General features: G+C 41.1%; 1 protein-coding gene across 11 annotated transcripts in view; it reads right to left on the reverse strand.

The window, feature by feature from the left end:
• Positions 1-20,896, reverse strand: part of SLC20A2 (solute carrier family 20 member 2) — a 102,208-nt gene that overhangs the window by 40,044 nt on the left and 41,268 nt on the right. For 9 of the 11 annotated variants that reach the window (XM_041752439.1, XM_041752436.1, XM_041752435.1 and 6 more), the window contains one exon: positions 2,981-3,530. In XM_041752439.1, the coding sequence (XP_041608373.1) occupies positions 2,981-3,269 (289 nt within the window). In that variant the 5' untranslated portion in view covers positions 3,270-3,530. Of the gene's footprint in view, positions 1-1,951; positions 2,086-2,980; positions 3,531-20,896 lie in introns of those variants that run through there. The other 2 variants (XM_041752444.1, XM_041752443.1) reach the window with 1 other exon arrangement.

The raw sequence follows: 20,896 nt of genomic DNA on the forward strand, positions 1-20,896 counted from the left end.
CTAAGCCTTGGGAATTTCTGAAGGCCAATGGGATTACGTTAATGTTAAGAAAAACAGTGAGAAAAAAGATAGAGATATTTTAACTTAAGGTAATGATATCTTATGAAGAGGAAGGGATTAAGTATGGAATAAGGGTGTAAGACAAAACCTAGGGAAAATAGGGGGAAGGTGGGCATCTCTGAGGCAATAATCCTGGGAAGATGGGAGCCTGGCAGGGCACAGGTGCAGGGGCCCCCTGGAAGCAGAGGAGCAGTATGTGGGCTCTCAGTGCAGAGAAGGCTCGGCAGTTAGGGGCGCTTTGTAGTTTGGTTCAAGGAGATGGCTTGTTCACACTATTGTGGGTATTGCTGTGAGAAGATGGTGAGTTCTGAATTCTCAGTAGATTTTTTGAATCACTGGTGGTTTCTTACTAAGTGGACTGGCTATTCCTTTAGGGCTGAGCTTAGTTTTCAAAAGGGAACTTGTTCTGGAAGGTTAGCTGGCATAAATAATTTCTTCCACCCAACCAACCCAATGCTACCACAACTTCATCAAAGCACAGAGATCCAAGGGCTTGGGGAGACATTTCTAAAGAAAAGAAAAACCAGAATAGAATAAAGGGACAGGCGGAGAAAAATAGAAGAAATGGATATTGAATTTAGAAGAGGGAGAAGGGGACACTCAGGCATCTGAAAAGAATCAGCTTTGGTTCTGGCCAATAATAATTATACCATAATCTTAAATTAACAAAGCTCTCATCTCCAGGGATCCCAATTTTAAAAATCTAGGTAACGTACACAAATTCCCAACAAAACAGGCTTTGAGATTCATCTACCCACACATCAAAAGAGAAAGAAAGAAAAAAAAGAAAGACTAAAAGAAAGAAACCAAAGCAAACAAAATCAAGTTATTCAAGTGAAACCTCAAATTGCTTTGGTTAACCTAAATTCTAGTTGAGGTAAGTATTTTTCATTCTTTCAGTAAAGAGCCAAAGGCCAGGAGTGGGAGAACTGAAAAACTGGACAAGTCAGACTGCCCACACAAAAAGTGAGGAGCGACATGAAGCTCTCAACTCACAAGGCTTTCTGCCTAAGCTGGGGCCTCTGTGTGGCCTCACTAACAAATCTCTTTGATAAACACAACCATTCTGGGGTGCCTGGGTGGCTCAGCTGGTTAAGCATCTGCCTTTAGCTCAGGTCAGGATCTCAGGGTCCTGGGATCGAGTCCCACACACATCAGGCTCCCTGCTTAGCAGGGAGCCTGCTTCTCCCTCAGCCTCTCTCCCCCTGCTTGTGCTCTCTTTCTCACTCACACTCTAATTAATTAATATATAAATATATATGTGTGTGTGTATATATACATATACACACACACATATTTAAAAAAAAAAAACCACAACCATTCCTCAGAAGTTTTATCCAATGAAAGGAGAAGTTGCTATGAAGATTTAATTTTCTAAGTGCTTTTCTTTATCTCTCGCCTACTTCAATATTTTTTGCCCATATCATTCTGACTGGAGAAATCTTAATTTCAGCTCATTATGATTAAATCTTAGACACCTATCACAACAACCAAAGGTGATTTTTACAAATAATTGTCATTTTTCTAAGGGAAATTTCACTTTTACTGGACTATGATGAGAAACAGGTATCCCATGAAGCAAAGTCAAATTCAATCACTGTAAGAGCTGTTGAAATTAAAGCAATTGTGAACCTTACGTCTTTAAAACAGAAAATGTTGAGAAACAGGAACTCCTGAGCATGTATCACCAGCATACTGTGCTCAGTATTTAATACCTTAGAACATCGGTACTGGATATGCATCAAACACCTCAACAACTTCTCTAACTTGCGGTCGCCATCTTACACTTGGCAAACAATGTCCACGTTCTGGGTGCTTCAGCAATACCAGTAATAGTAAATAACTAGGGGCCTTGGAATGTGGCTGTGTTCCTGATACACCAGCGTCTTACCTCCCAACGCAGGACTCTTCCTACAAAGGATAAGTCCTATTGAGAGCAGAAGGTGGTAGGATTCCTCTCTAACCCTCTTCTCCCTAACCACATTATCCATAGAGATCAGCTGTCTGCTGGAACATCAGGTCTACCTAGAGGCAAGCAGAGAAAGAGTCCAGTCAGCAGCACTTAAGCATCCCTGCCCGGATCTTGTTTCCAGCAGCAGCAAGGGCAGTAAGGGAAGTGCCTTCATGTTGATGGTCACCTTGGCCAATGGAGAAATCACATTGTCTGGACAGTCTGCTTATTAACAAATTTCACTGCTCTCAACATTTCTCTCTCATCTAGACAACTTGAAACTACCAATATAAGGTCATACTCTAAACACGTTAGTGATACACAAATGGTCTTCTGGCCAGAGAACAAAACAAACAACTCAAGTGGGGTCCCAGAGGTAGAATCAGAAAATCAAAACAAAAGCCAACAAAAGGATTACAAATAACATAGAAGACTAGATTTCCTGAAACATAAGCACTTGAAATTCATTTGGTATCTGCTGAAAAACTGAAACTGAGAATACAAAACTTTTCAATAAATACTGGTTTTTGGCACCTACGTTTTCAAAACATTGCATCCTAACTGATGAAAAATCTACAGAAAAATAGAAATCAACTATCGAGGATATCTTATAAGTCAACCTTACAAACACGTTCACTGAGACCCGTTATTGCTTTAATAACTCTCAAACCACTTTAAAATGGCAGTTATTATATAAGTATCTTTGTACTTTATAAAAAGTACTCTTAGCCAAATCAATTTTAACACCAAAGTTTGCCAAAAATTTGAGAAAGTGTTTGCTTGCTATTTGGATGCTAGAAAAAAAATCAAATTAAAATGCAGAAAGCAAAAATAAAATGTAGTAAATATGAAACATCAAGCCAGTTTGAAGTTAAAGCAAAAGTTACACTTATGGACATGACAGAAGTATTGTAGGGAAGTAGGCCAGTGGACACATTTCCCATTGATGGAAAGAATAATGCTACTTACCAACCATTGCACTAACTTCCCCAGCCATGAGTGTTTCTACTGTCTCGTTGTATAGGTTCACATCAATGATACCTTTTCGAATAGTTTCTCCTACTTTGGCTCCCAATAACACTGAACCGGTAGTTTCAAATATTGAAGCCAAAATGCAGGCCTGCCTCAAGGTCACTACGCCAGAGCCCACAGCAGTACCGAATGAATTGGCAACATCATTTGCACCAACAGAAAACGCCAAGATAAAAGCTATGATAAAACCCAAAACGACCATCCACAAATACTCGTCCATGGCCATTTTGGAAAGTGGGCTCTGGGTACTTTTCTTTTACAGAAATAGTTTAAATAAACAAAGCTTGAGGTGATAAACGTCGTAAGGCCGAGAGTTCTTGTAAACAGTGAGTTTGCTCTGGAAAGTGCTGGACAATGTTAGAGCCTGAACAAACTGCTAACTGCTGGTTTTCATACTGTCAGTACAGTTCATTTGGTTGTGTTCAGTCAGCGGGAAAACACATTCCATATTTTTCCTCCCAATCTGGGAAAGCTGTGATGTCTCCTCCTATAACAGAAAAGAAAACAAAAGAAATCAATTATCCTAAGCAACCTGTAACAGTTTGTTCTTTCAGAAATAAATGTTTTAAGCCTACTAATGGGATCTAACTTTGGCATGTGACAGATCTAACCATAAAGCAACTCTAGGAAGATTATAATTAGGTTAACTGCCCACCCACCCCCACCCCCATCAAAAAAAGCTGGTCTCTAGAATATCAGAAGTTGAAGTAGGCTTTATAATTACAGGCTGACAACAAGCCTTAATAGGATATGACTTTATGCAATCTGAAAAATACACTTGGCCATTATTTTCAGATAGAAAAAAAATGCTTCAAATGGGCAAAAGTAAAGAAATGAGAAATTCAGTTACAGACTTTTTTCAAATATGTGGAAGTTCCTTAATTTCTTGGACCGGTGATGACCAAATATGATTCTGTGACACCATAGAGTATGGCTAATGATCCACCTGCACATTTACAGATAAAGAATGTACACTTTAGGAGCACACCATGCAGGTGTCTGAAAGAAAGTTTATTGATTCTAGTATAAAGTGACTTATCCAGAGGGTGACAAAGGTGGAAACTGAAGGCCCACATAGGAGGAACACAGAAAGCTGCCACATTCTATTGAAACATAATTCGGATCATGTCACTCTTCCATGACTACCCATACCTCACTCAGAGGGAAGGCCAGAGGCTCACCAGGCTGGGAAGACCCTCCAAGGTCCCCTGAGGGCTATGCCCCGGCCCACTGTCCTCAGCTCTTATTCCTCCTTCCTTCATAGGCTCCTGCTATTCCTTGAAAACACCAAGAACTCTCACCTCTGGGCCTTTGCACCTGCTGATCCTTACGCCAGAGAAAATCTCCCCGACAGCTGTGTAGCTACTCCTTATGCTATTTAGGTCTCTGCTCAAATGTCACCATCAGAGAGGCCTTCCCTGACCTCGTGAAAGAGCAGCCCCTTCTCCTATGCCATTTTCCATCCTTCTCACGCTACTTTATGTCCGTTCTACTTGTCACTGCATTCATTCATTCATTCATTCATTCATTCATTCATTCTTGTCTGTCTCCTTTCAGGAGGGCACAGGGACTTTGTTGGATTCACTGCTGTATCTGTAGGATATAGAATAGTGCCTGGCATGTGGGAAGCCCTAATCAATTTGATGAATACACGAGAAGAAAAGCTATTAAACATGTAGAAAAGTCTGCCAAGCTAAAGAAGTGATGTCATAAAATTAATATATCCATGAAGTAAAAATGTCACTAGAAGCTTTGGAACTGTGGTATTCTATTATTATATAGTCAAGGTACCAAATCTATATTTTCTTTGAATGGTATTAGGCATAGAGAATGGTGCCTACCACAGTGTGGTTCTTCACAGATGCTTAGTGATTTAAACTGGATAAATTAGGCTCATAAGCCATGTCAGAGACCATATAATGATCAATCGACATTAAGAATTTCAGGGGGAAAAACAGGACACCAAATTTTATGTACCTTGTGATTATGGTGATGTTAAATTACATATAAAAAGAGGGGCAAGTAATACACTAAGATCAGAACAATGGCTAAGTTTGAGTGGTAGGATTATAGATAATTTTTTCCTTTCTACCAAAAACTGTAAACTGGGTTACCTGCTTTTCAAATCAAAATAGTATATAATAAATCCATAAGCACATACTGAGAGCCATCTAAACATGCAATGCTATAGGCATATAATGAAACAGTAAACATATGCTGATAGATTTTACCATGTGTTAAGATTTGAAGCCTATATAATTCTGGAGATTTAGATACCATCTGAGACAAATGAAAAGACCATCCTAGAACCAAAGGAGAATATTCGACTAAAAAGAGAATTTTATTAACATCATGGACACATTAAATCTAGAAGTGAAAATACAAACTAGGAATATTTAGGATTTATATTATCTAATCCTAAAATAGACTTCTTGATGAAATCTTGTTTGTCAGGTGAGCCTGCCAACAGGACAAACAAGGACATTCAACGAGTATTTACCAAGAAGCTCCCTTGTGCCAGTCACTGGGAACAGGACCACAAGTGGAAATGGATGTGGGGCCTGCTGTCCCGTAAGGACAACAGATGCTGATCACAGAAACTCACAAATGGATGAGACTCAGCTGTGGCAGGAGGTGTCAGGGCCAGGACAGGGCCAGGTGGGGCCTGGCAGGGCCACCTGTGGGATGGGGGTGACATCGGGGCAGTGTCCATGTGGGAAGGGGCGGCATGGGGTGGACAGACAGGTCCGTGGCTGAGGTGGTCACTGCTGCAGGTCATGGCCACCCCATGGACAGGCGGGTGCCCACAAGATCAGACCTCCACCCTGGACAGGTCCCCCCACCATAGACAGGTGGGTGCCCACACGGTCAGACCTCCACCCTGGACAGGTTCCCTGGCCATGGACAGGAAGGTGCCCACATGATCAGATCTCCACCCTGGACAAGTCCCCCAGTCACAGACAGGTGGGTGCCCACACGATCAGACCTCCACCCTGGACAAGTCCCCCAGCCACAGACAGGTGGATGCCCATACAATCAGACCTCCACCCTGGACAGGTCCCCCAGCCACGAACAGGTGGGTACCCACATGATCAAACCTCTACCCTGGACAGGTCCCCCAGCCACCAGGTGCAGAATGGGCAGAACATGAGCAGAGTGCACTGTGACAGAGGCCAGGCTGCCGCAGGGCTTGGGCATGACCCATGGAGGCCCCAGCGAGGCCTGGCCTGGCACCCATGGAGGAGAAAGGACACTTACAGAGGCGTCAGTGGCTCAAGTCCTGGGTGCGGGAACTGAAAGACACAGATGGTCACTGACTCGCAGAACTGGGCTGAAAAACAGCTGAGTAGGATTTTTATGTTTTCTCTTTTGCACTGTTTCTAGTTTTATTATTTTATTTATTTATTTGGCAGGAAGAAAGAAAGAGAGAGAGAGAGCACATGGCAGGCAGAGAGGGAGAAGCAGACCCACTGAGCAGGGAGCCCAATGCAAGGCTTGACCCCGGGACCTGGGATCATGACCTCAGCCGAAGGCAGACGCTTAACCGACTGAGCCACCGGTGTGCCCCTCTCATTTTGTTTTTATACGTTAGGGTGAGGTTTGCCCTCAGGTTCACTCTGGAACAGGCTGAGCACAGAGGTAAAGTACAGGAGCATCAAAGCAGGTATGTCCTCAGCCCGATATGGCTTGGAGAAGCTTTTATTTTAATTAAAAAAAAAATTATGAGAGAGAGAACTATCTATCTGGAAGGAAGAAAAACGTTACATCCCTCCCTCAAGCCAAAATAAATTGAAGACAGAAATGTAAAAACTAAAACCTGAAGAAAGTAAGAAAAGCAGAGGTGAATATATACTTAATATTGGGATGGGGGAGCCTGGACCTAATACTGAAGAATCATCAGCTCATTTGGTTTCATAGAAATCATGTAGCTGGGACACGGAGAGGCCTGATGTGGGGAGACATCGCATGGCAATGCCCCCTCTCCTCCTCAGCAACGGCATTTAGAACTTCCAGCTAATGCCTTGGTTCTTTTCTCTCTCCTGTGAAGGCTTTTCTGAAAAGGGTCAGAATGTGAAGGAGGGTCAGAACAAGCTTCCTAACGCTCTCCTCCTTCCCCTAGTATGAAAGCCCCCATATGGCTGTGATTTACAGGACTGAACGTTCCAGAACATTGTCCAATTTTCAAATGCCACCGACCCCTTCGTTTGAGGAACAGAGTATCTTAGAATGTTTTGAATCATTGGAGGAGGTACTGAGGGGTTTCATAAGTTCTACCTCCCAAACCTGTGATGTTAACAAGATCCTTACTCTCTTTTCTTGGTGCCCTCCATGTCTTCTGAGCAAGCTTCTCAACTCTGAGTCCCGCCCACCATCACTTCTGTCCCTTAACCTCTGAACCAGCCCTGCTTCCTTCACCAGGTCCAGTGAACAAACTGGCAGGACTCCCTAGTGTTTATAGATTCTCTCTCTAGAATTTCCTCTGTGAGCATCTGCTTCAGCTCTACCTCATACTCACTTATCTACACTAGAAATCTGTATGTTGAAGAAAAAGTGGAAACAAACATTCTCAGAATATTTCTAGATGAACTTTACACTGTTTAAAAATAGGAATGTGGCTGTGCTATAGCACTTAATAGACATCAATGGGAAAAAAAGCTTGGGTGGTAGGCTCCCTGTTCTGAAATGTACCTAAAGGTAACTTCCACGATGACCCCAGGCCTTCCCAAGCAAATGCACTGAGGGGATGCCTGTTCTAGCCCTCCATCTGCCCTCCTCTCTCATCAGCTCCTCAGCTGGCATGGCCCATACCAGACAGTCAGGTCTGTAGTGGACTGTGGCTTACTTATGACTCCCTCCCTGGAACCATGTGGTTTTAAAGGCCTGGCCCACAGCCAGTCTCCCTTCCTTGTGTTTGCTTCTGGTCTATGCTGAGCTTTCCCCAGAGATTTCACAGACTGCAGCCAGGCCAAGTTCTCCCTCCAACAGGTAAAGGGAAGGAGCCAGGTCCCCCATGCAGAGGACTCTGATACTCTCAAGTCATTTTCCAACACTTCCACTAAGACTCAAAGTGCCTCACACCCACCCTCTAAAAACATAAAACATTCTTGGAAGCTGGGGTTGAATCTTGAATTTTGACACTTAGGTAGAAATTTGAATACAGATAATCTTTTCAATGGTTGACAAAATCTAATGACTCTCTGCTACTTGTGGGTAAACTTGACTACTCAGCCATAAAAACGACTAGCTTTTCCTGATAATATTTAAATAAAATGGAAGATTCCTTTTTGAAATCTTACTTACAGAATAGAACAGCAGAAGCAGTTTTTCTTTTCAACATTCAGGATGTAGGTCTTGTCATATGGAGTTTTTTTTTTTTTCCATATGGAGTTTTTATCAACACCATCATTTTTGAATAGCTCATGAAAACATCTACTTTACACTCTTAAATCTTAAAATTACTTTTTAAAAAATTTTTATTTATTTATGATAGTCAGAGGGAGAGAGAGAGAGAGAGAGAGAGAGAGAGGCAGAGACATAGGCAGAGGGAGAAGCAGGCTCCATGCACCGGGAGCCCGACGTGGGATTCGATCCCGGGTCTCCAGGATCGCGCCCTGGGTCAAAGGCAGGCGCCAAACCGCTGCGCCACCCAGGGATCCCAAATCTTAAAATTACTTTAAAAATATCATATTCATGATAAAAAAAAGCAACTGAGTTTCCTATTTTCACACTAATGATAAAAAATGGAAAAGTGATAAGAACGGCTCCGAAACTTGCTTTAACTACTTTTAAATGGCATATTTACAAATATGCAAAGCAGTCTATGGGAGCACAGGAAACTGAAGAAAGGCAGATGACACTGTGACTGAAGCAGAAGCAAGAAAGGAAGGGGTAGAGAAGAGGGAAAGGGGAGAGAGAGAAAGAGGGAGGGAGAAGGGGGAAAACATGCAAAGGGAAGGCAAGACAATCAAGCCAAATGCTAGACCCAGCTCGGAACACGGGGACATAGATAACAGAAGCAAGAAGTAGCAGGTTTACTCAATGGGGACAAAGAGCATGAGTGTAAATCCTGATAATCTTTATTAAAGACATTCAAAGTGAACAAGCTGCAGATTTAAAACCTGATGTAAACTGGAAATAAATGGCAAGGACATTTACTAATAACACTCTGTGGCCTGTTTCCGGTGCTGCATGTTCTTCACCTTCTCCTTTTCTCTTGTTAAAAAAGGAACATTGGTTCCTTCTGCATGAAGAAAGGAAAAGAGCACAGGACCTGCGATCAGGGGTTCCGGGTCCATTCCAGTTCAGTTGGCCACTGGCTACACAACTGGGCAAGTCATTTATTTATTTTTGGGGGGCATGTCATTTAAATGATGCATCCAGGAAGTGGGAATCAGGATACACCATGTGGTGTTGGCGTAAAGGCCCTAGCTCAGGGCCAGGGAGCACTGCATGATGACTGTTACATTGTTAGCAGGTAGAACCCAGGGCCCGATCCTGGCTCTATTATTAACTAGCAGTGTGACCTTGGGTAAGGCAGGTACACCTTCTGAGTCCCATTTCACCTGTAAAATGGGGATAGTAGTACCACATGTACTTGACATCAAACCTAAAGTATGCGTGTTCTATACTTGCAGTTAGCCTCAAGCAACCTGAAGCAATCAGTACCACTACCGACACAGGAACAACACTTGAGGCTCCAGAATCCTTCTAGAAGGATCTTTCTCCTTCCATAGCCCCCCCTCCCTCTAATCCTGCTCTTCTTCCTCAATGAACAGACTCTGGCCTTGTCTTTGATTAAAGATCAGTGTACAGTGTGAAGCACAAGAACAGTTTTGAGGGGTGGAGGGAGGTGAAGAGGGAAATGAAGATATCTCTAAAAAGTGCTAAGAATAAAATATTATGCAAAATGGTAAAGCCATTGTGGACAAGAGGTTGGTGGTTTCCTATAAAACATGCTCATCACATAAATCAGCAGTCCCATTCTGAGGCATATTCACCCAAGAGAAATGAAAACATATGTCTACAAAGGGAACTTTTTATTCTATATTCTGAGTATGGTGGTGGCTACACTACTGGACATGTGTGTCAGAATTCATGAAACTGTACATTTGCAATTGGTTAATTTTATTCTATATAAATTATACCTCAATAAAACTGACTATAAATAACACTGGAATATATAAATATGTGAAGTGATGGATGTATTCATTAACTAGATGGGAGGAAACCTTTTGTAATATGTATGTATATAAAATCATCACGGTGTGCACTTCAGATATCTGACAATTTTGTTGGTCAATTATACCTCAGTAAAGCTGAGGTAAAAAACCAGTACAATACTGGTTATAAAAGGTAATATTCACTTTTGCTGTTTTTCCTGTCCTATATTGCCAGCATTGCCTTCCCCCACTCTCAAGCCCCCTAGGATAAGTTATAAAAGTTAGTTAAAAAGAAAAGAGAGAAAGGAAGAGTAGCTCCCTTATTCAATGACAGAAGGCACATTCCACTCAGACACAGCAAAAGCAGCCAGTCTGACCACTTGAGGGAGGCCTCAGGGACAAAGTGCCACACCTTGTCTAAAACAATGGCGTCAAGAAGCAAAGAACAAACACAGATCAATGAGAGGAGGTGGGTGGCTTAGAACTGCCAATTCTAAGTTCATAGAAAGGGACTCAGACACAACTTTCTCCAGGCCAGAGATGAAAGCGGAAGGCCTATGGGGCCAGGCTAGTGACCTCTCTTCCAACCAGGCCCATACTATTTCCACAGAAAAAGAAAAGCAGGGTGTTCCTGTGGAGACAAGTCTTCAACCTCGCTTTTCCAGAATCTAAAGGGTGGAAACCCATTCATTAGATTTCAGGTTTAGGGCAAATATAAACACTTCAGCTGAATATCACTGCTATGGAGGCCCACAGATTAAAGACAGTTTAACTTTGGACTTGTGGACGCTTCACATACCAAAAGCTTCAAGGAGGTCAATTAAAATAAGTTAGAGTATAAGCAAACTGTAAATAAAAGTGTCACCTTGTTCTACTACTCCAATACTGACTTTAAAGTCAGTTCTGAAATGTTTTCTCTCCTAAGTACAGCTGGAAATGATTTAAACAGTTCTAAGTAGGAGCATTTATTTTTCCTATGGGAAATGGTGCTTGTTAATGTGCCAGTCTGGGTCAGATGCATGGCAGTCCCAGTACTCTGTCTTGAACAAGAAGTACTCAGGGAAGATATGGGTGTCTTTATGACATTAACCTCACAAGTTCAAGAAAATAAGGAAATAATTTGAAATGTGAACAAATACAGATGTACAAAGATGTCATTTATTATGATCATGAAAAAAGGGAAACCGTTTAACTGTCCCTGACAGGAGGAAAGGCCAAGGAAATTTTGTGACATCTAAAGAGAATTATTATATAGTCGCTAAAATGATATAACTTGAAGGGCGCCTGGGTGGCTCAGTCAGCTAAGCATCTGCCTTCAGCTCAGGTCATGAACTCAGGGGCCTGAGATGGAGCCCCGTGTTGGGCTCCCTGCTCAGTGAGCAGCCTGCTTCTCCCTCTGCCTTTCCCTCTGCTCATGCACACACATGCTCATGCTCTCTCAAATAAAAAATAAAATAAAATAAAATTTAAAAATGATGTTATTTGAGTTATTCATGGCACTGGAACATAACCTGCAAAGGGAAAAATCAGCATGCAAATGGTGTGTGCCATATGTTCTCAACTATGTTTGAGAATGCACCAGCAATGAGACTTTAAAGAAATACACCCAAAGTTAAGAGTGGCTGTCTCTAGGTGCTCTTGACATTTTTTTTCTATTAGCCAAAACTTCCCACCATAAGCAATTACTACTTTTAGCATCGGAAAAATCTTTCCAAACACTACCAAGGAAAGTACACTTTTTTGAGAAGTTAGGAATGTACCACCAAAATATCTTTGCTTTTGCTGATAAAATGAATTTATCATGAGTCTGTTTTCAGCCCAGGCCTCTCAGACAATTCTTCCTTCAAATTTACTTATGACCTACAATTTAAGATATAAATATATCTTCTATACTTTTTATCTTATCTTTATTTTTCACTTTCAAGAACATCCCTTTGGCTTCTGAGCACTGGGTGAACAAGTTGCTGCGTGATTCAGAGCCTTCTATCATATTCCCATGTACAGGTTTCTAAAGTGCATCCTCAGTCACATCTGATCCTGCTTTAGAATTCTTTGTCTTTTGTAAGCTTTTCTTAAGGACTGGCCATCAGAACCAGACGTTACCCAGAGAGCAAGAAAATGTCCTGATGGTGCCAAGTACCCTGCAAGCCTTTTTACTGAAACAGTATTTGAGGTTAATGCTTACAAGAAACAACCTATGATTGGTCTCTTATTCCTATTTTGGTTCACAGAATTAGAGAATCAGACAACATCAGGGTTTGACAAGACCCGAGAAGTCATCCGGTCCAATTTTGATCATTTTGAAGATGTGACAGCCATAACTGAAAGTAGAGGTGAGATGACTATTCCCTACAAGTGTTATCAACTTACTGTACGGAAGATGCTCAAATGAAGCAATGTGAGTGGTGTTCCTGGTTGGCATTCACCAGGCCATCTTAATGATACCAGCTCCTATTTGGGGAGCTGAGATTCTCTGGGGTCCTGGCCTATATATTGGGGATGGGGAGGCAGGGACAACAGGGAAACAGGGAACAGGGAAAGAGGGAAGGGTGAAAAAGAGAGTGGGTTTCAAAGAAGGCTACAGAGCTGCAGTCCTTGGAAATGTTCAGAATCAGATATCTTCCAGTCCTGTCCAGCTCAATTATTCTGTATCAACCAGAGACCACAGGACTAAGACGGAGCAGTGTAGTCTACAACTGTGAACCACAGGATTGTGCTGTGGGGAGAGGAGGTGGAAATTCCTGATCCTTTCTAGAACAATGCAGTCAACGATCTTCATGAATTTTGGAACATTGCACAAACTCATTTTAGTCCTCTATGTAAAGTTTCCACTGCAGACCCTGGGCTCAGCCCCTCTGGACCCTATTTCTTTTCCAGGCCTCATTCCTGTTGTATTCACTCTCTCTTCTGCATTTTTGTCATTCTGACATTTAAGTTTCTTTTTTGGCTCATAAAGCATGTGTGTTATTTAGAGGTCTTCCAGTAGCCTTTTGCTTTTGGGAAGGCATTGTATGAATCTATTAAGTAAATATGTTTTTAAAAGGATAAAGAAAGAAACAGCAACAATAATGAAAAGGAGATAAAGTTAAAGGAATCATGACAATTTGGCCTGAAGAAGAGAAGATGGAGAAGGCCCTACAGAACCTAAGTGAAAAATAGTTTTGTTTTGTTTTTTTTTAAACAGTTTTTAAAAACTGAAAGACTGGGACACCTGGGTGGCTCAGCAGTTGAACATCTACCTTCAGCTCAAGGTGTGATCCAGGGGTCCTGGGATCGAGTCCTACATCGGGCTCCCCGCAGGGAGCCTCCTTCTCCCTCTGCCTATGTCTCTGCCTCTCTCTCTTTGTGTCTCTCATGAATAAATAAATACAATCTTAAAAAAAAAAAACTTGAAAGACTGTATCAGGATATGGAAATGCCATTTCCTTGGAGATGTTCAAATGGAATCTAAATGTATGAGCAATTATTTTCAGAAACTTTAATTTGTTGTTTCTATCTTGTTTTTTATTTTATTTACTTATTTTAAAAAGATTTTATGTATTTTAAAAAAGATTTTATTTGGGGGGGGGGGAGGGCAGAGGGGAGGGACAAGCAGGCTCTGCACTAAGCGTAGAACTCAATGTGGGCCTTGATCTCACAATCCCGAGATCATGACCTGAGCTGAAATCAAGAGTCAGGCACTTAACCACTTGAGCCACCCAGGTGCTCCTGAAGGTTTTATTTTGAAGTAATCTCTATACCCAATGTGGGGCTGTCCTACAACCCCAAGATCAAGAGTCACTGCTCTTTCAACTAAGCCAGACAAGTACCCCTGTCACTTCTATTTCAATTTTATATTTTGATGATATCATGAAAAAATTACTATAAGGAAATACATGTTGGCCACTCTTCATCAAATTTAGAGATATAGCAAATAGCCTTTCATTGTACTAAGACTGCACTTGGAAGGGAAGAAAAAATTTATAGCTGAACGGCTTACTGCACACTGCAATGCACTCCCATTAGAAATGTGGAATTAGGGGGAATCCCTGGGTGGCTCAGCGGTTAGCACCGCCTTCAGCCCAGGGTGTGATCCTGGAGACCTGGGATCCCACGTCAGGCTCCCTGCATGGAGCCTGCTTCTCCTTCTGCGTGTGTCTCCGCCTCTCTCTCTCTCTCTGTCTGTCATAAATAAATAAATAAATAAATAAATAAATAAATAAAATCTTTTTTAAAAATGTGGAATTAGCCTACATAGAGATTTTTTTTCATGATTCTGACCACCTTGCTAGAGTGTTGTAGGTACAACACTGCTTGAAGGTATGGGACAAGAAGAGATGGGCTTTATACATTTATTCCCCCTCTACGACAGAAATAGCTTCTAATAGCTGTCTGTGTACACTACAGATATCCCCTCCAATATTCTACATAATTTTTTTCCTCAGTCATAACCAAAAATAGATTCGTTTTCACGAGCAAATCACTTAACATCACTTCCATCACATGGTAAACCCAGGAGCACTTGTTCTGATTCTGCATCCTTGAAGCACTGGACTGTTTGGCTAAGCTCCAAGAGCTATATTAGGGAAATGCTTTCTCTTCAGCTACAGTTTAAAATGGAACTATGTATGTAAATAGATACCTTGGTTCTTACATATTTATTTGCTGATTTTGTTCTGATTCCAGTAGAAGCTCAACAGAAATATGAACGATACTTATAAAAACACAGATTCCTGATATTACTACATATCCTTTCTATTAATAGGACTTTAATATAAATAGAAGAGTCGATAGGTGGAGATCATTATCTTAACTATTTTCCATGCTCAACTTACAGCTCCATAGTTCTTATTCTCATTCCAAAGGTTCTTAAGTAATAATAGTTCTTAGGCAGTAGAAAAAAGCAAGAAGGAGCAAATTACTAAATTGATTCAGTGAGACCTTTCCTCTATATGCAGTGGAGGAAAGTTGGTTCAAGTCTCTGAAGTGCTTCATCAGAAGTCTGCAAACATGATTCAATTCCACCCAAATTAGTGATATGAACAGTCTAAACGTGGCAATAAGTCCAAAAAACTGTTCATCTGGTCAGGAAGTCAGGTGAAAATTTAGCACTTTTTCCTATTGCTGAGACAACTGAAATTGAAATCTGTTTACTAAATTAAGAAACCATTAACATTTACTTGATATCACCTTCAAAGAATGATGAAAATAGCAGTTTAAAAATATTAGAGAGGCATGTTTTTAAGATTTCTTTGAATATTATTTCCCGATTCTGAGAGTGCTCCTCCTGGTACTTAATTCCTTATGAATGATTGAGATGAACTTTCTTGGGCAAGCCACTGGCTGGCTCCCTTTGACTGTTTTTCCTTTAGAAAACTAGGAAGTAGGGGGGATGCCTTGATGTGAACATAATGAGCTTTATTATAATCACTAGAAAGTAACTAGATAGAAGCTGCTCTTTAGTAATGTTTGAAATCAGTTATGAGAAGAAAGAAGAAATATGTAATTATACAGTCTTGTCATTACCTACTGAACTACCTCTACTGGAGCTCATGTGTGTGTATGTGTGTGTGTGTGTTTCAATTACTGTCTAGTGTTGTTTGCTTTCAGCCCAGTGAACCTCTTTTAGTATTTCTTGTAAAGCAAATCTGCTAGCAATGGATTGTTTTCATTTACTTGACAATGTTTTTATTTTGCCTTCATTTAAAAAGACTGTTTTGTAAGGCAGAAGATGCTCTCCGCACTTGAACATTGCCTCTCACTGCAGTCTGGCCCCCACTGTTCCTCATGAGAAGTCAGGTGTTAATTTTACTGTAGTTCCTCTAGAATTGAGTCAGTTCTCTCTTGCCTCTTTCCACATCTTTTTTTTTTTTTTTTTTTTTTGTCTTTCAAAATTTTGACTACATGTCTTTGTCATTCTTTCTGTTCTTCAGACTTCATTATCTCCATGGCTCTGCTCTCTCTTCAAGTTTATGGATTCTTTCTTTTGATAATCCAAATCTACTGTTGATCCCTCTAATGAGTTTTTTATTTTGTTATAGTTTTCAATTCCAGAATTTCCATGTTCAATTTTTTAACTATGGTAAAATAAACATAAAATTACCATTTAACTACTTTTAAGTGTACAGTGGCATTATGTACATTTGTGTTGTTATGCAAACATCACCACTATCCATCTGCAATACACTTCACCTTACAGAACTGAAACTCTGTACTCATTAAAAAGTAATTTCCCATTCCTTTTCACCCCAATCCCTGGCAACCATTCTACCCTCCGTCCCTATGAGTTTGACTGCTTTAAGTACTTCCATATGAGTGAGATGAGGGTGTTTTTGCGACTGCCTTATTATACTTGGCATAAATGTCTTCAAAGTTCATCCACATTGTAGCATGTGTCAGAATTTCCTGCCTTTTCCAGGCTGAATAATATTCCATTGTACAGATATAACACATTTTGTTTACTCATCCATTGATAGACACTTGGGTTGCTTCTGCTTTTTGGCTACTGTGAATAAGGCTATTAAACTGGGTGTACAGGGGCACCTTGGCTGCTCAGTCAGTTAAGCATCCAACTCTTCATTTAGACTCAGATCATGATCTCAGGGTTTGAGACCAAGACCCTCGTCAGGCTCCATGCTGGGAGAGGAGTCTGCTTAAGATTCTCTCTCTTCCTTTCCCTCCGCCCCTTCCCCCTTTCTCTCCCTCTCTAAAAATAGATTAAATTTAATGGGTGTCCAAATCTCCATCCATGTCTCTGCTGCTTTCAGTTCTTTTTTGGGTATATATGCAGAAGTGGAATTGCTGGGTCATGTGGTAATTTTGTTTTTAATTTTTTGAGAAACTACTGTACTGTCCTGCACAGTATGCACACCATTTTATATTCCTACCAACAATGGACAAAGGTTCCAATTTCTCCGCATCCTCACCAACAGTTGTTATTTTCTGTTTCGTTTTGTTTTTTTTTTTTTTTAATTTTTTTTTTTTTTTTTTTTATTATTTATGATAGTCACAGAGAGAGAGAGAGAGAGGCAGAGACACAGGCAGAGGGAGAAGCAGGCTCCATGCACCGGGAGCCCGACGTGGGATTCGATCCGGGGTCTCCGGGATCGCGCCCTGGGCCAAAGGCAGGCGCCAAACCGCTGCGCCACCCAGGGATCCCTGTTTCGTTTTGTTTTTTAACAGTAGCCATTCTAATGGGTGTCAGGTGATACCTCACAGTGGTTTTGATTTGCATTTCCATAATGATTAGTGATAGAACAGCCTTCCATGGGCTTGTTGGCCATTTGTATGTCTTCCTTGGAGAAATGTCTATTCAAGTTCTCTATCCATTTTTAAATTGAGTTGCTCTTGGCTGTTGAGTGGTAGGAGTTCTTTATATATTCTGGATACTAACCCTTTACTAGATAAATGATTTATAAATATATTCTCCCTTTCCAAAGGTTGTCTTTTCATTCTATTGATTGTGTCCTTTGTTGTGCAGAGCTTTTAATGTTGATGTACTCCAATTTATCTATTTTTACTTCTGTTGTTTGTGCTTTTGGTTCCACATCTGCATTTGGGTGTTTTGTTTTTTATCCTTTCCATCTCTTTAAAAATAGTCTCTATTTGATGATTCACTGCCACTACACCTTCCTTTAATTCTTTAGGAATGGTTTATTTCCTTTCTTTCTTTTTTTAAGATTTTATTTATTTATTCATAGACACAGAGAGAGAGGCAGAGACACAGGCAGAGGGAGAAGCAGGCTCCACGCAGGGAGCCCGACGTGGGACTTGATCCGGGGTTTCCAGGATCACACCCCAGGCTGCAGGCAGTGCCAAACTGCTGCGCCACCGGGGCTGCCCTAGGAATGGTTTCTTTTCATCTTTGAACATATTTATAATAGCTGCTTTAAAGTCTTTGTCTGGGGGTGCCTGAGTGACTCAGTGGTTGAGCATCTGCCTTTGGCTCAGGTTGTGGTCCCAGGGTCCCGGAATCAAGATCCACATCAGGCTCCCCACAGGGAGCCTGCTTCTCCCTCTGCCCAGGTCTCTGTCTCTTTCATGAATAAATAAAATCTTTTTAAAAAATAAAAAAATAAAGTCTTTGTCTGCTTTGTTCAATCTGTAGGCCCCCTCAAAAGCAGTCTCTATTGTTTATTTCTCCTGTGTATGTGTCACAATTTCCAACTTCTTTACTTGTCCCATAATTTTTTGTTGAAAACTGGACATTTTATGTAACACAGCAACTCTGGTTACTAATATTCCTTTTTTTTTTTTTTTTTTATTTATGATAGTCACACACACACAGAGAGAGAGAGAGAGGCAGAGACACAGGCAGAGGGAGAAGCAGGCTCCATGCACCAGGAGCCCGACGTGGGATTTGATCCCGGGTCTCCAGGATCGCGCCCTGGGCCAAAGGCAGGCGCCAAACCGCTGCGCCACCCAGGGATCCCATGGTTACTGATATTCCTAGCCCCCAGAGGTTTTGTTGTTGGTATTTGTTTATTTGATCTAATTCTGTGAAGTCAGTTTTCCACATAGTGCACAGCTGTTGGTGTCTCTCCTCACATCCCCCCCCACCCTATTTTTACATTTTAGTCTGGCTTCCTAAGAATCACCTATAAGCCACTTAAGTGGTCAAAGTAGTGCATAAGCCCCCTTAATTAATTAGATTTTCACCCTTCACCATGGCTGCATATGGAACTTAGAGACTACTTTTCATAGTCTGGGGAGTAAAGGATGGAGGGAAGGTTTGAATGCAAGGTATCAGCACAAGGGTAACCTCTGGGAAGTTTTAATTATTATTTATCGTGTCTGTGCTGGTGGTCACAAAACCCTCTGTGTAAAAACTCATGGAACCACAGTGTCACTAGAAAAAGTGAATTTTAAGATATATAATTATTGTTGGAAGTGGCCATGAGTTGCCTTTAGAAAAAGATACTTCTTCACCTATATTGCTCTTCCATAGTTGGATCCAACTGGATCATTTGAGTTCTTAGAAGTTCACTACTTAATGTTTAATGAGGACATAGAAAACAAAATCTTTCTTATTATATTATTGCCAATTGAGGGTTATTTCCTCTCAGAACAGAATAAAAATAAAAATTAAAACTTAAAAAACTTATCACTGTAATACTTAATAATTCGTATAGCAATGTCAAGTTTTTATACCTGATCAGAAGAAGTTTCTTCTGGATTAAGCTTTAGGTCATTTCTTCTTCAAATAAAAATTCTAGATTATTTAATTGTTACTGACAAGTCTGACACAGGCTGAAGACACCATGATTTAAAGATCAAGGAAAAACCAAAAAATGTAAACAAAAAGAGAGATGGCAAAAAACAGGTTTGACAGAAAGATGCGCTGGGCTGGATGCTCTACCCTCCAGGTCCCAAAGGGCACTGAACTCTGCACAGTAGGAACATCCCAGCAGTTCTTTCTTCTTGCTCTAGCCACCACTTTAATTTCAAGTCAAGTCTCAAGCAGTTTGAGTCTCAAGACTCAAGTCTCTTTTTAAAACCTTTATAATAATAGATAAGCTCATCTGTAACTCCCAACTACCTCAGTATGCTGAGCACATTTGTATCCTCCTACTTTTGCTTTTAATCTGTAAAGGCAAAACCCAACAAAACCAAGAAATAAATGAACAAATGAAAAAATAAAAAGAAAATAAAAACTCAGGCCAAATCTTTAAGCTAAGATCTAGTCTCCTCTTGCTCTTCCAAAAGCCACCCTTTCTCGTGACAGCAACTACAGAGTTTTTCTGCCATTACTTTCTTTCTTTTTTTTTTTTTTTTTAAGATTTTATTTATTCACGAGAGACACAGAGAGAGAGAGACAGGCAGAGAGAGAAGCAGGCTCCATGCAGGGAGCTCGATGCAGGACTCGATCCCGGGACCTTGGATCATGCCCTGCCTTTGGCCAGGCGCTAAACCACTGAGCCACCCAGGGATCCCCATTTTCTGCCATTTCTAACAAGTTTACAGTCTCAGAATCTCGTCTAGAAATATTTTTATCTGTTCTATTGCTTTTATTTTTTTTTATATTCATAGAGATGCAGAGAGAGAGAGAGAGGCAGAGACACAGGCAGAGGGAGAAGCAGGCTCCATGCAGAGGGCCTGACGTGGGACTCGATCCAGGGTCTCCAGATCACGCCCCGGGCGGCAGGGGGCGCTAAACCGCTGCGCCACCGGGGCTGCCCTGTTCTATTGCTTTTAAAAAGATGTTCTCATTTTTCCTTTGAGCCACTCAACCTGCAAAGCATTTGATCAATCAAACCGTAACCACCCATTTTATTCCACCTTGATAGGGCATGTGGCATTTCACACAGCTGTGCTGATGCTGTGTGGGGAGGACTGGTGGGGAGGGCTGGTACTCATCTGCCGGTGTGGACACACTGATACGGCGATCGATTGTACTCTATCCATTGCGTATCTAACTATTGGGGTTAAACAGTTCATCAACATCTCTTTCTCCCCTCTTCCACCCAGAAGAAATGAAGATAAACCCATGTAGGATGTGTCTTTACTTCCCCAAAGAGGCAACAGTGCAGAGAGGAATTACACGATTATTCCTTATCTTGTAAGTACAGGAGAGAGAGATAAGATGATGAAACAAAGGAGAAGATGAAATGAAGAGCATTCCTTATAAGGATCAAAACTGGTAAGAAGGAAACTTGAAAAACCAGCTTTCTTAGTTCCAAGTATTCCAGGAAATACCCTTCTATGAGTAACAAAG

This window comes from Vulpes lagopus, chromosome 4 (genome assembly GCF_018345385.1).
Source record: "Vulpes lagopus strain Blue_001 chromosome 4, ASM1834538v1, whole genome shotgun sequence".
Taxonomy (NCBI): domain Eukaryota; kingdom Metazoa; phylum Chordata; class Mammalia; order Carnivora; family Canidae; genus Vulpes; species Vulpes lagopus.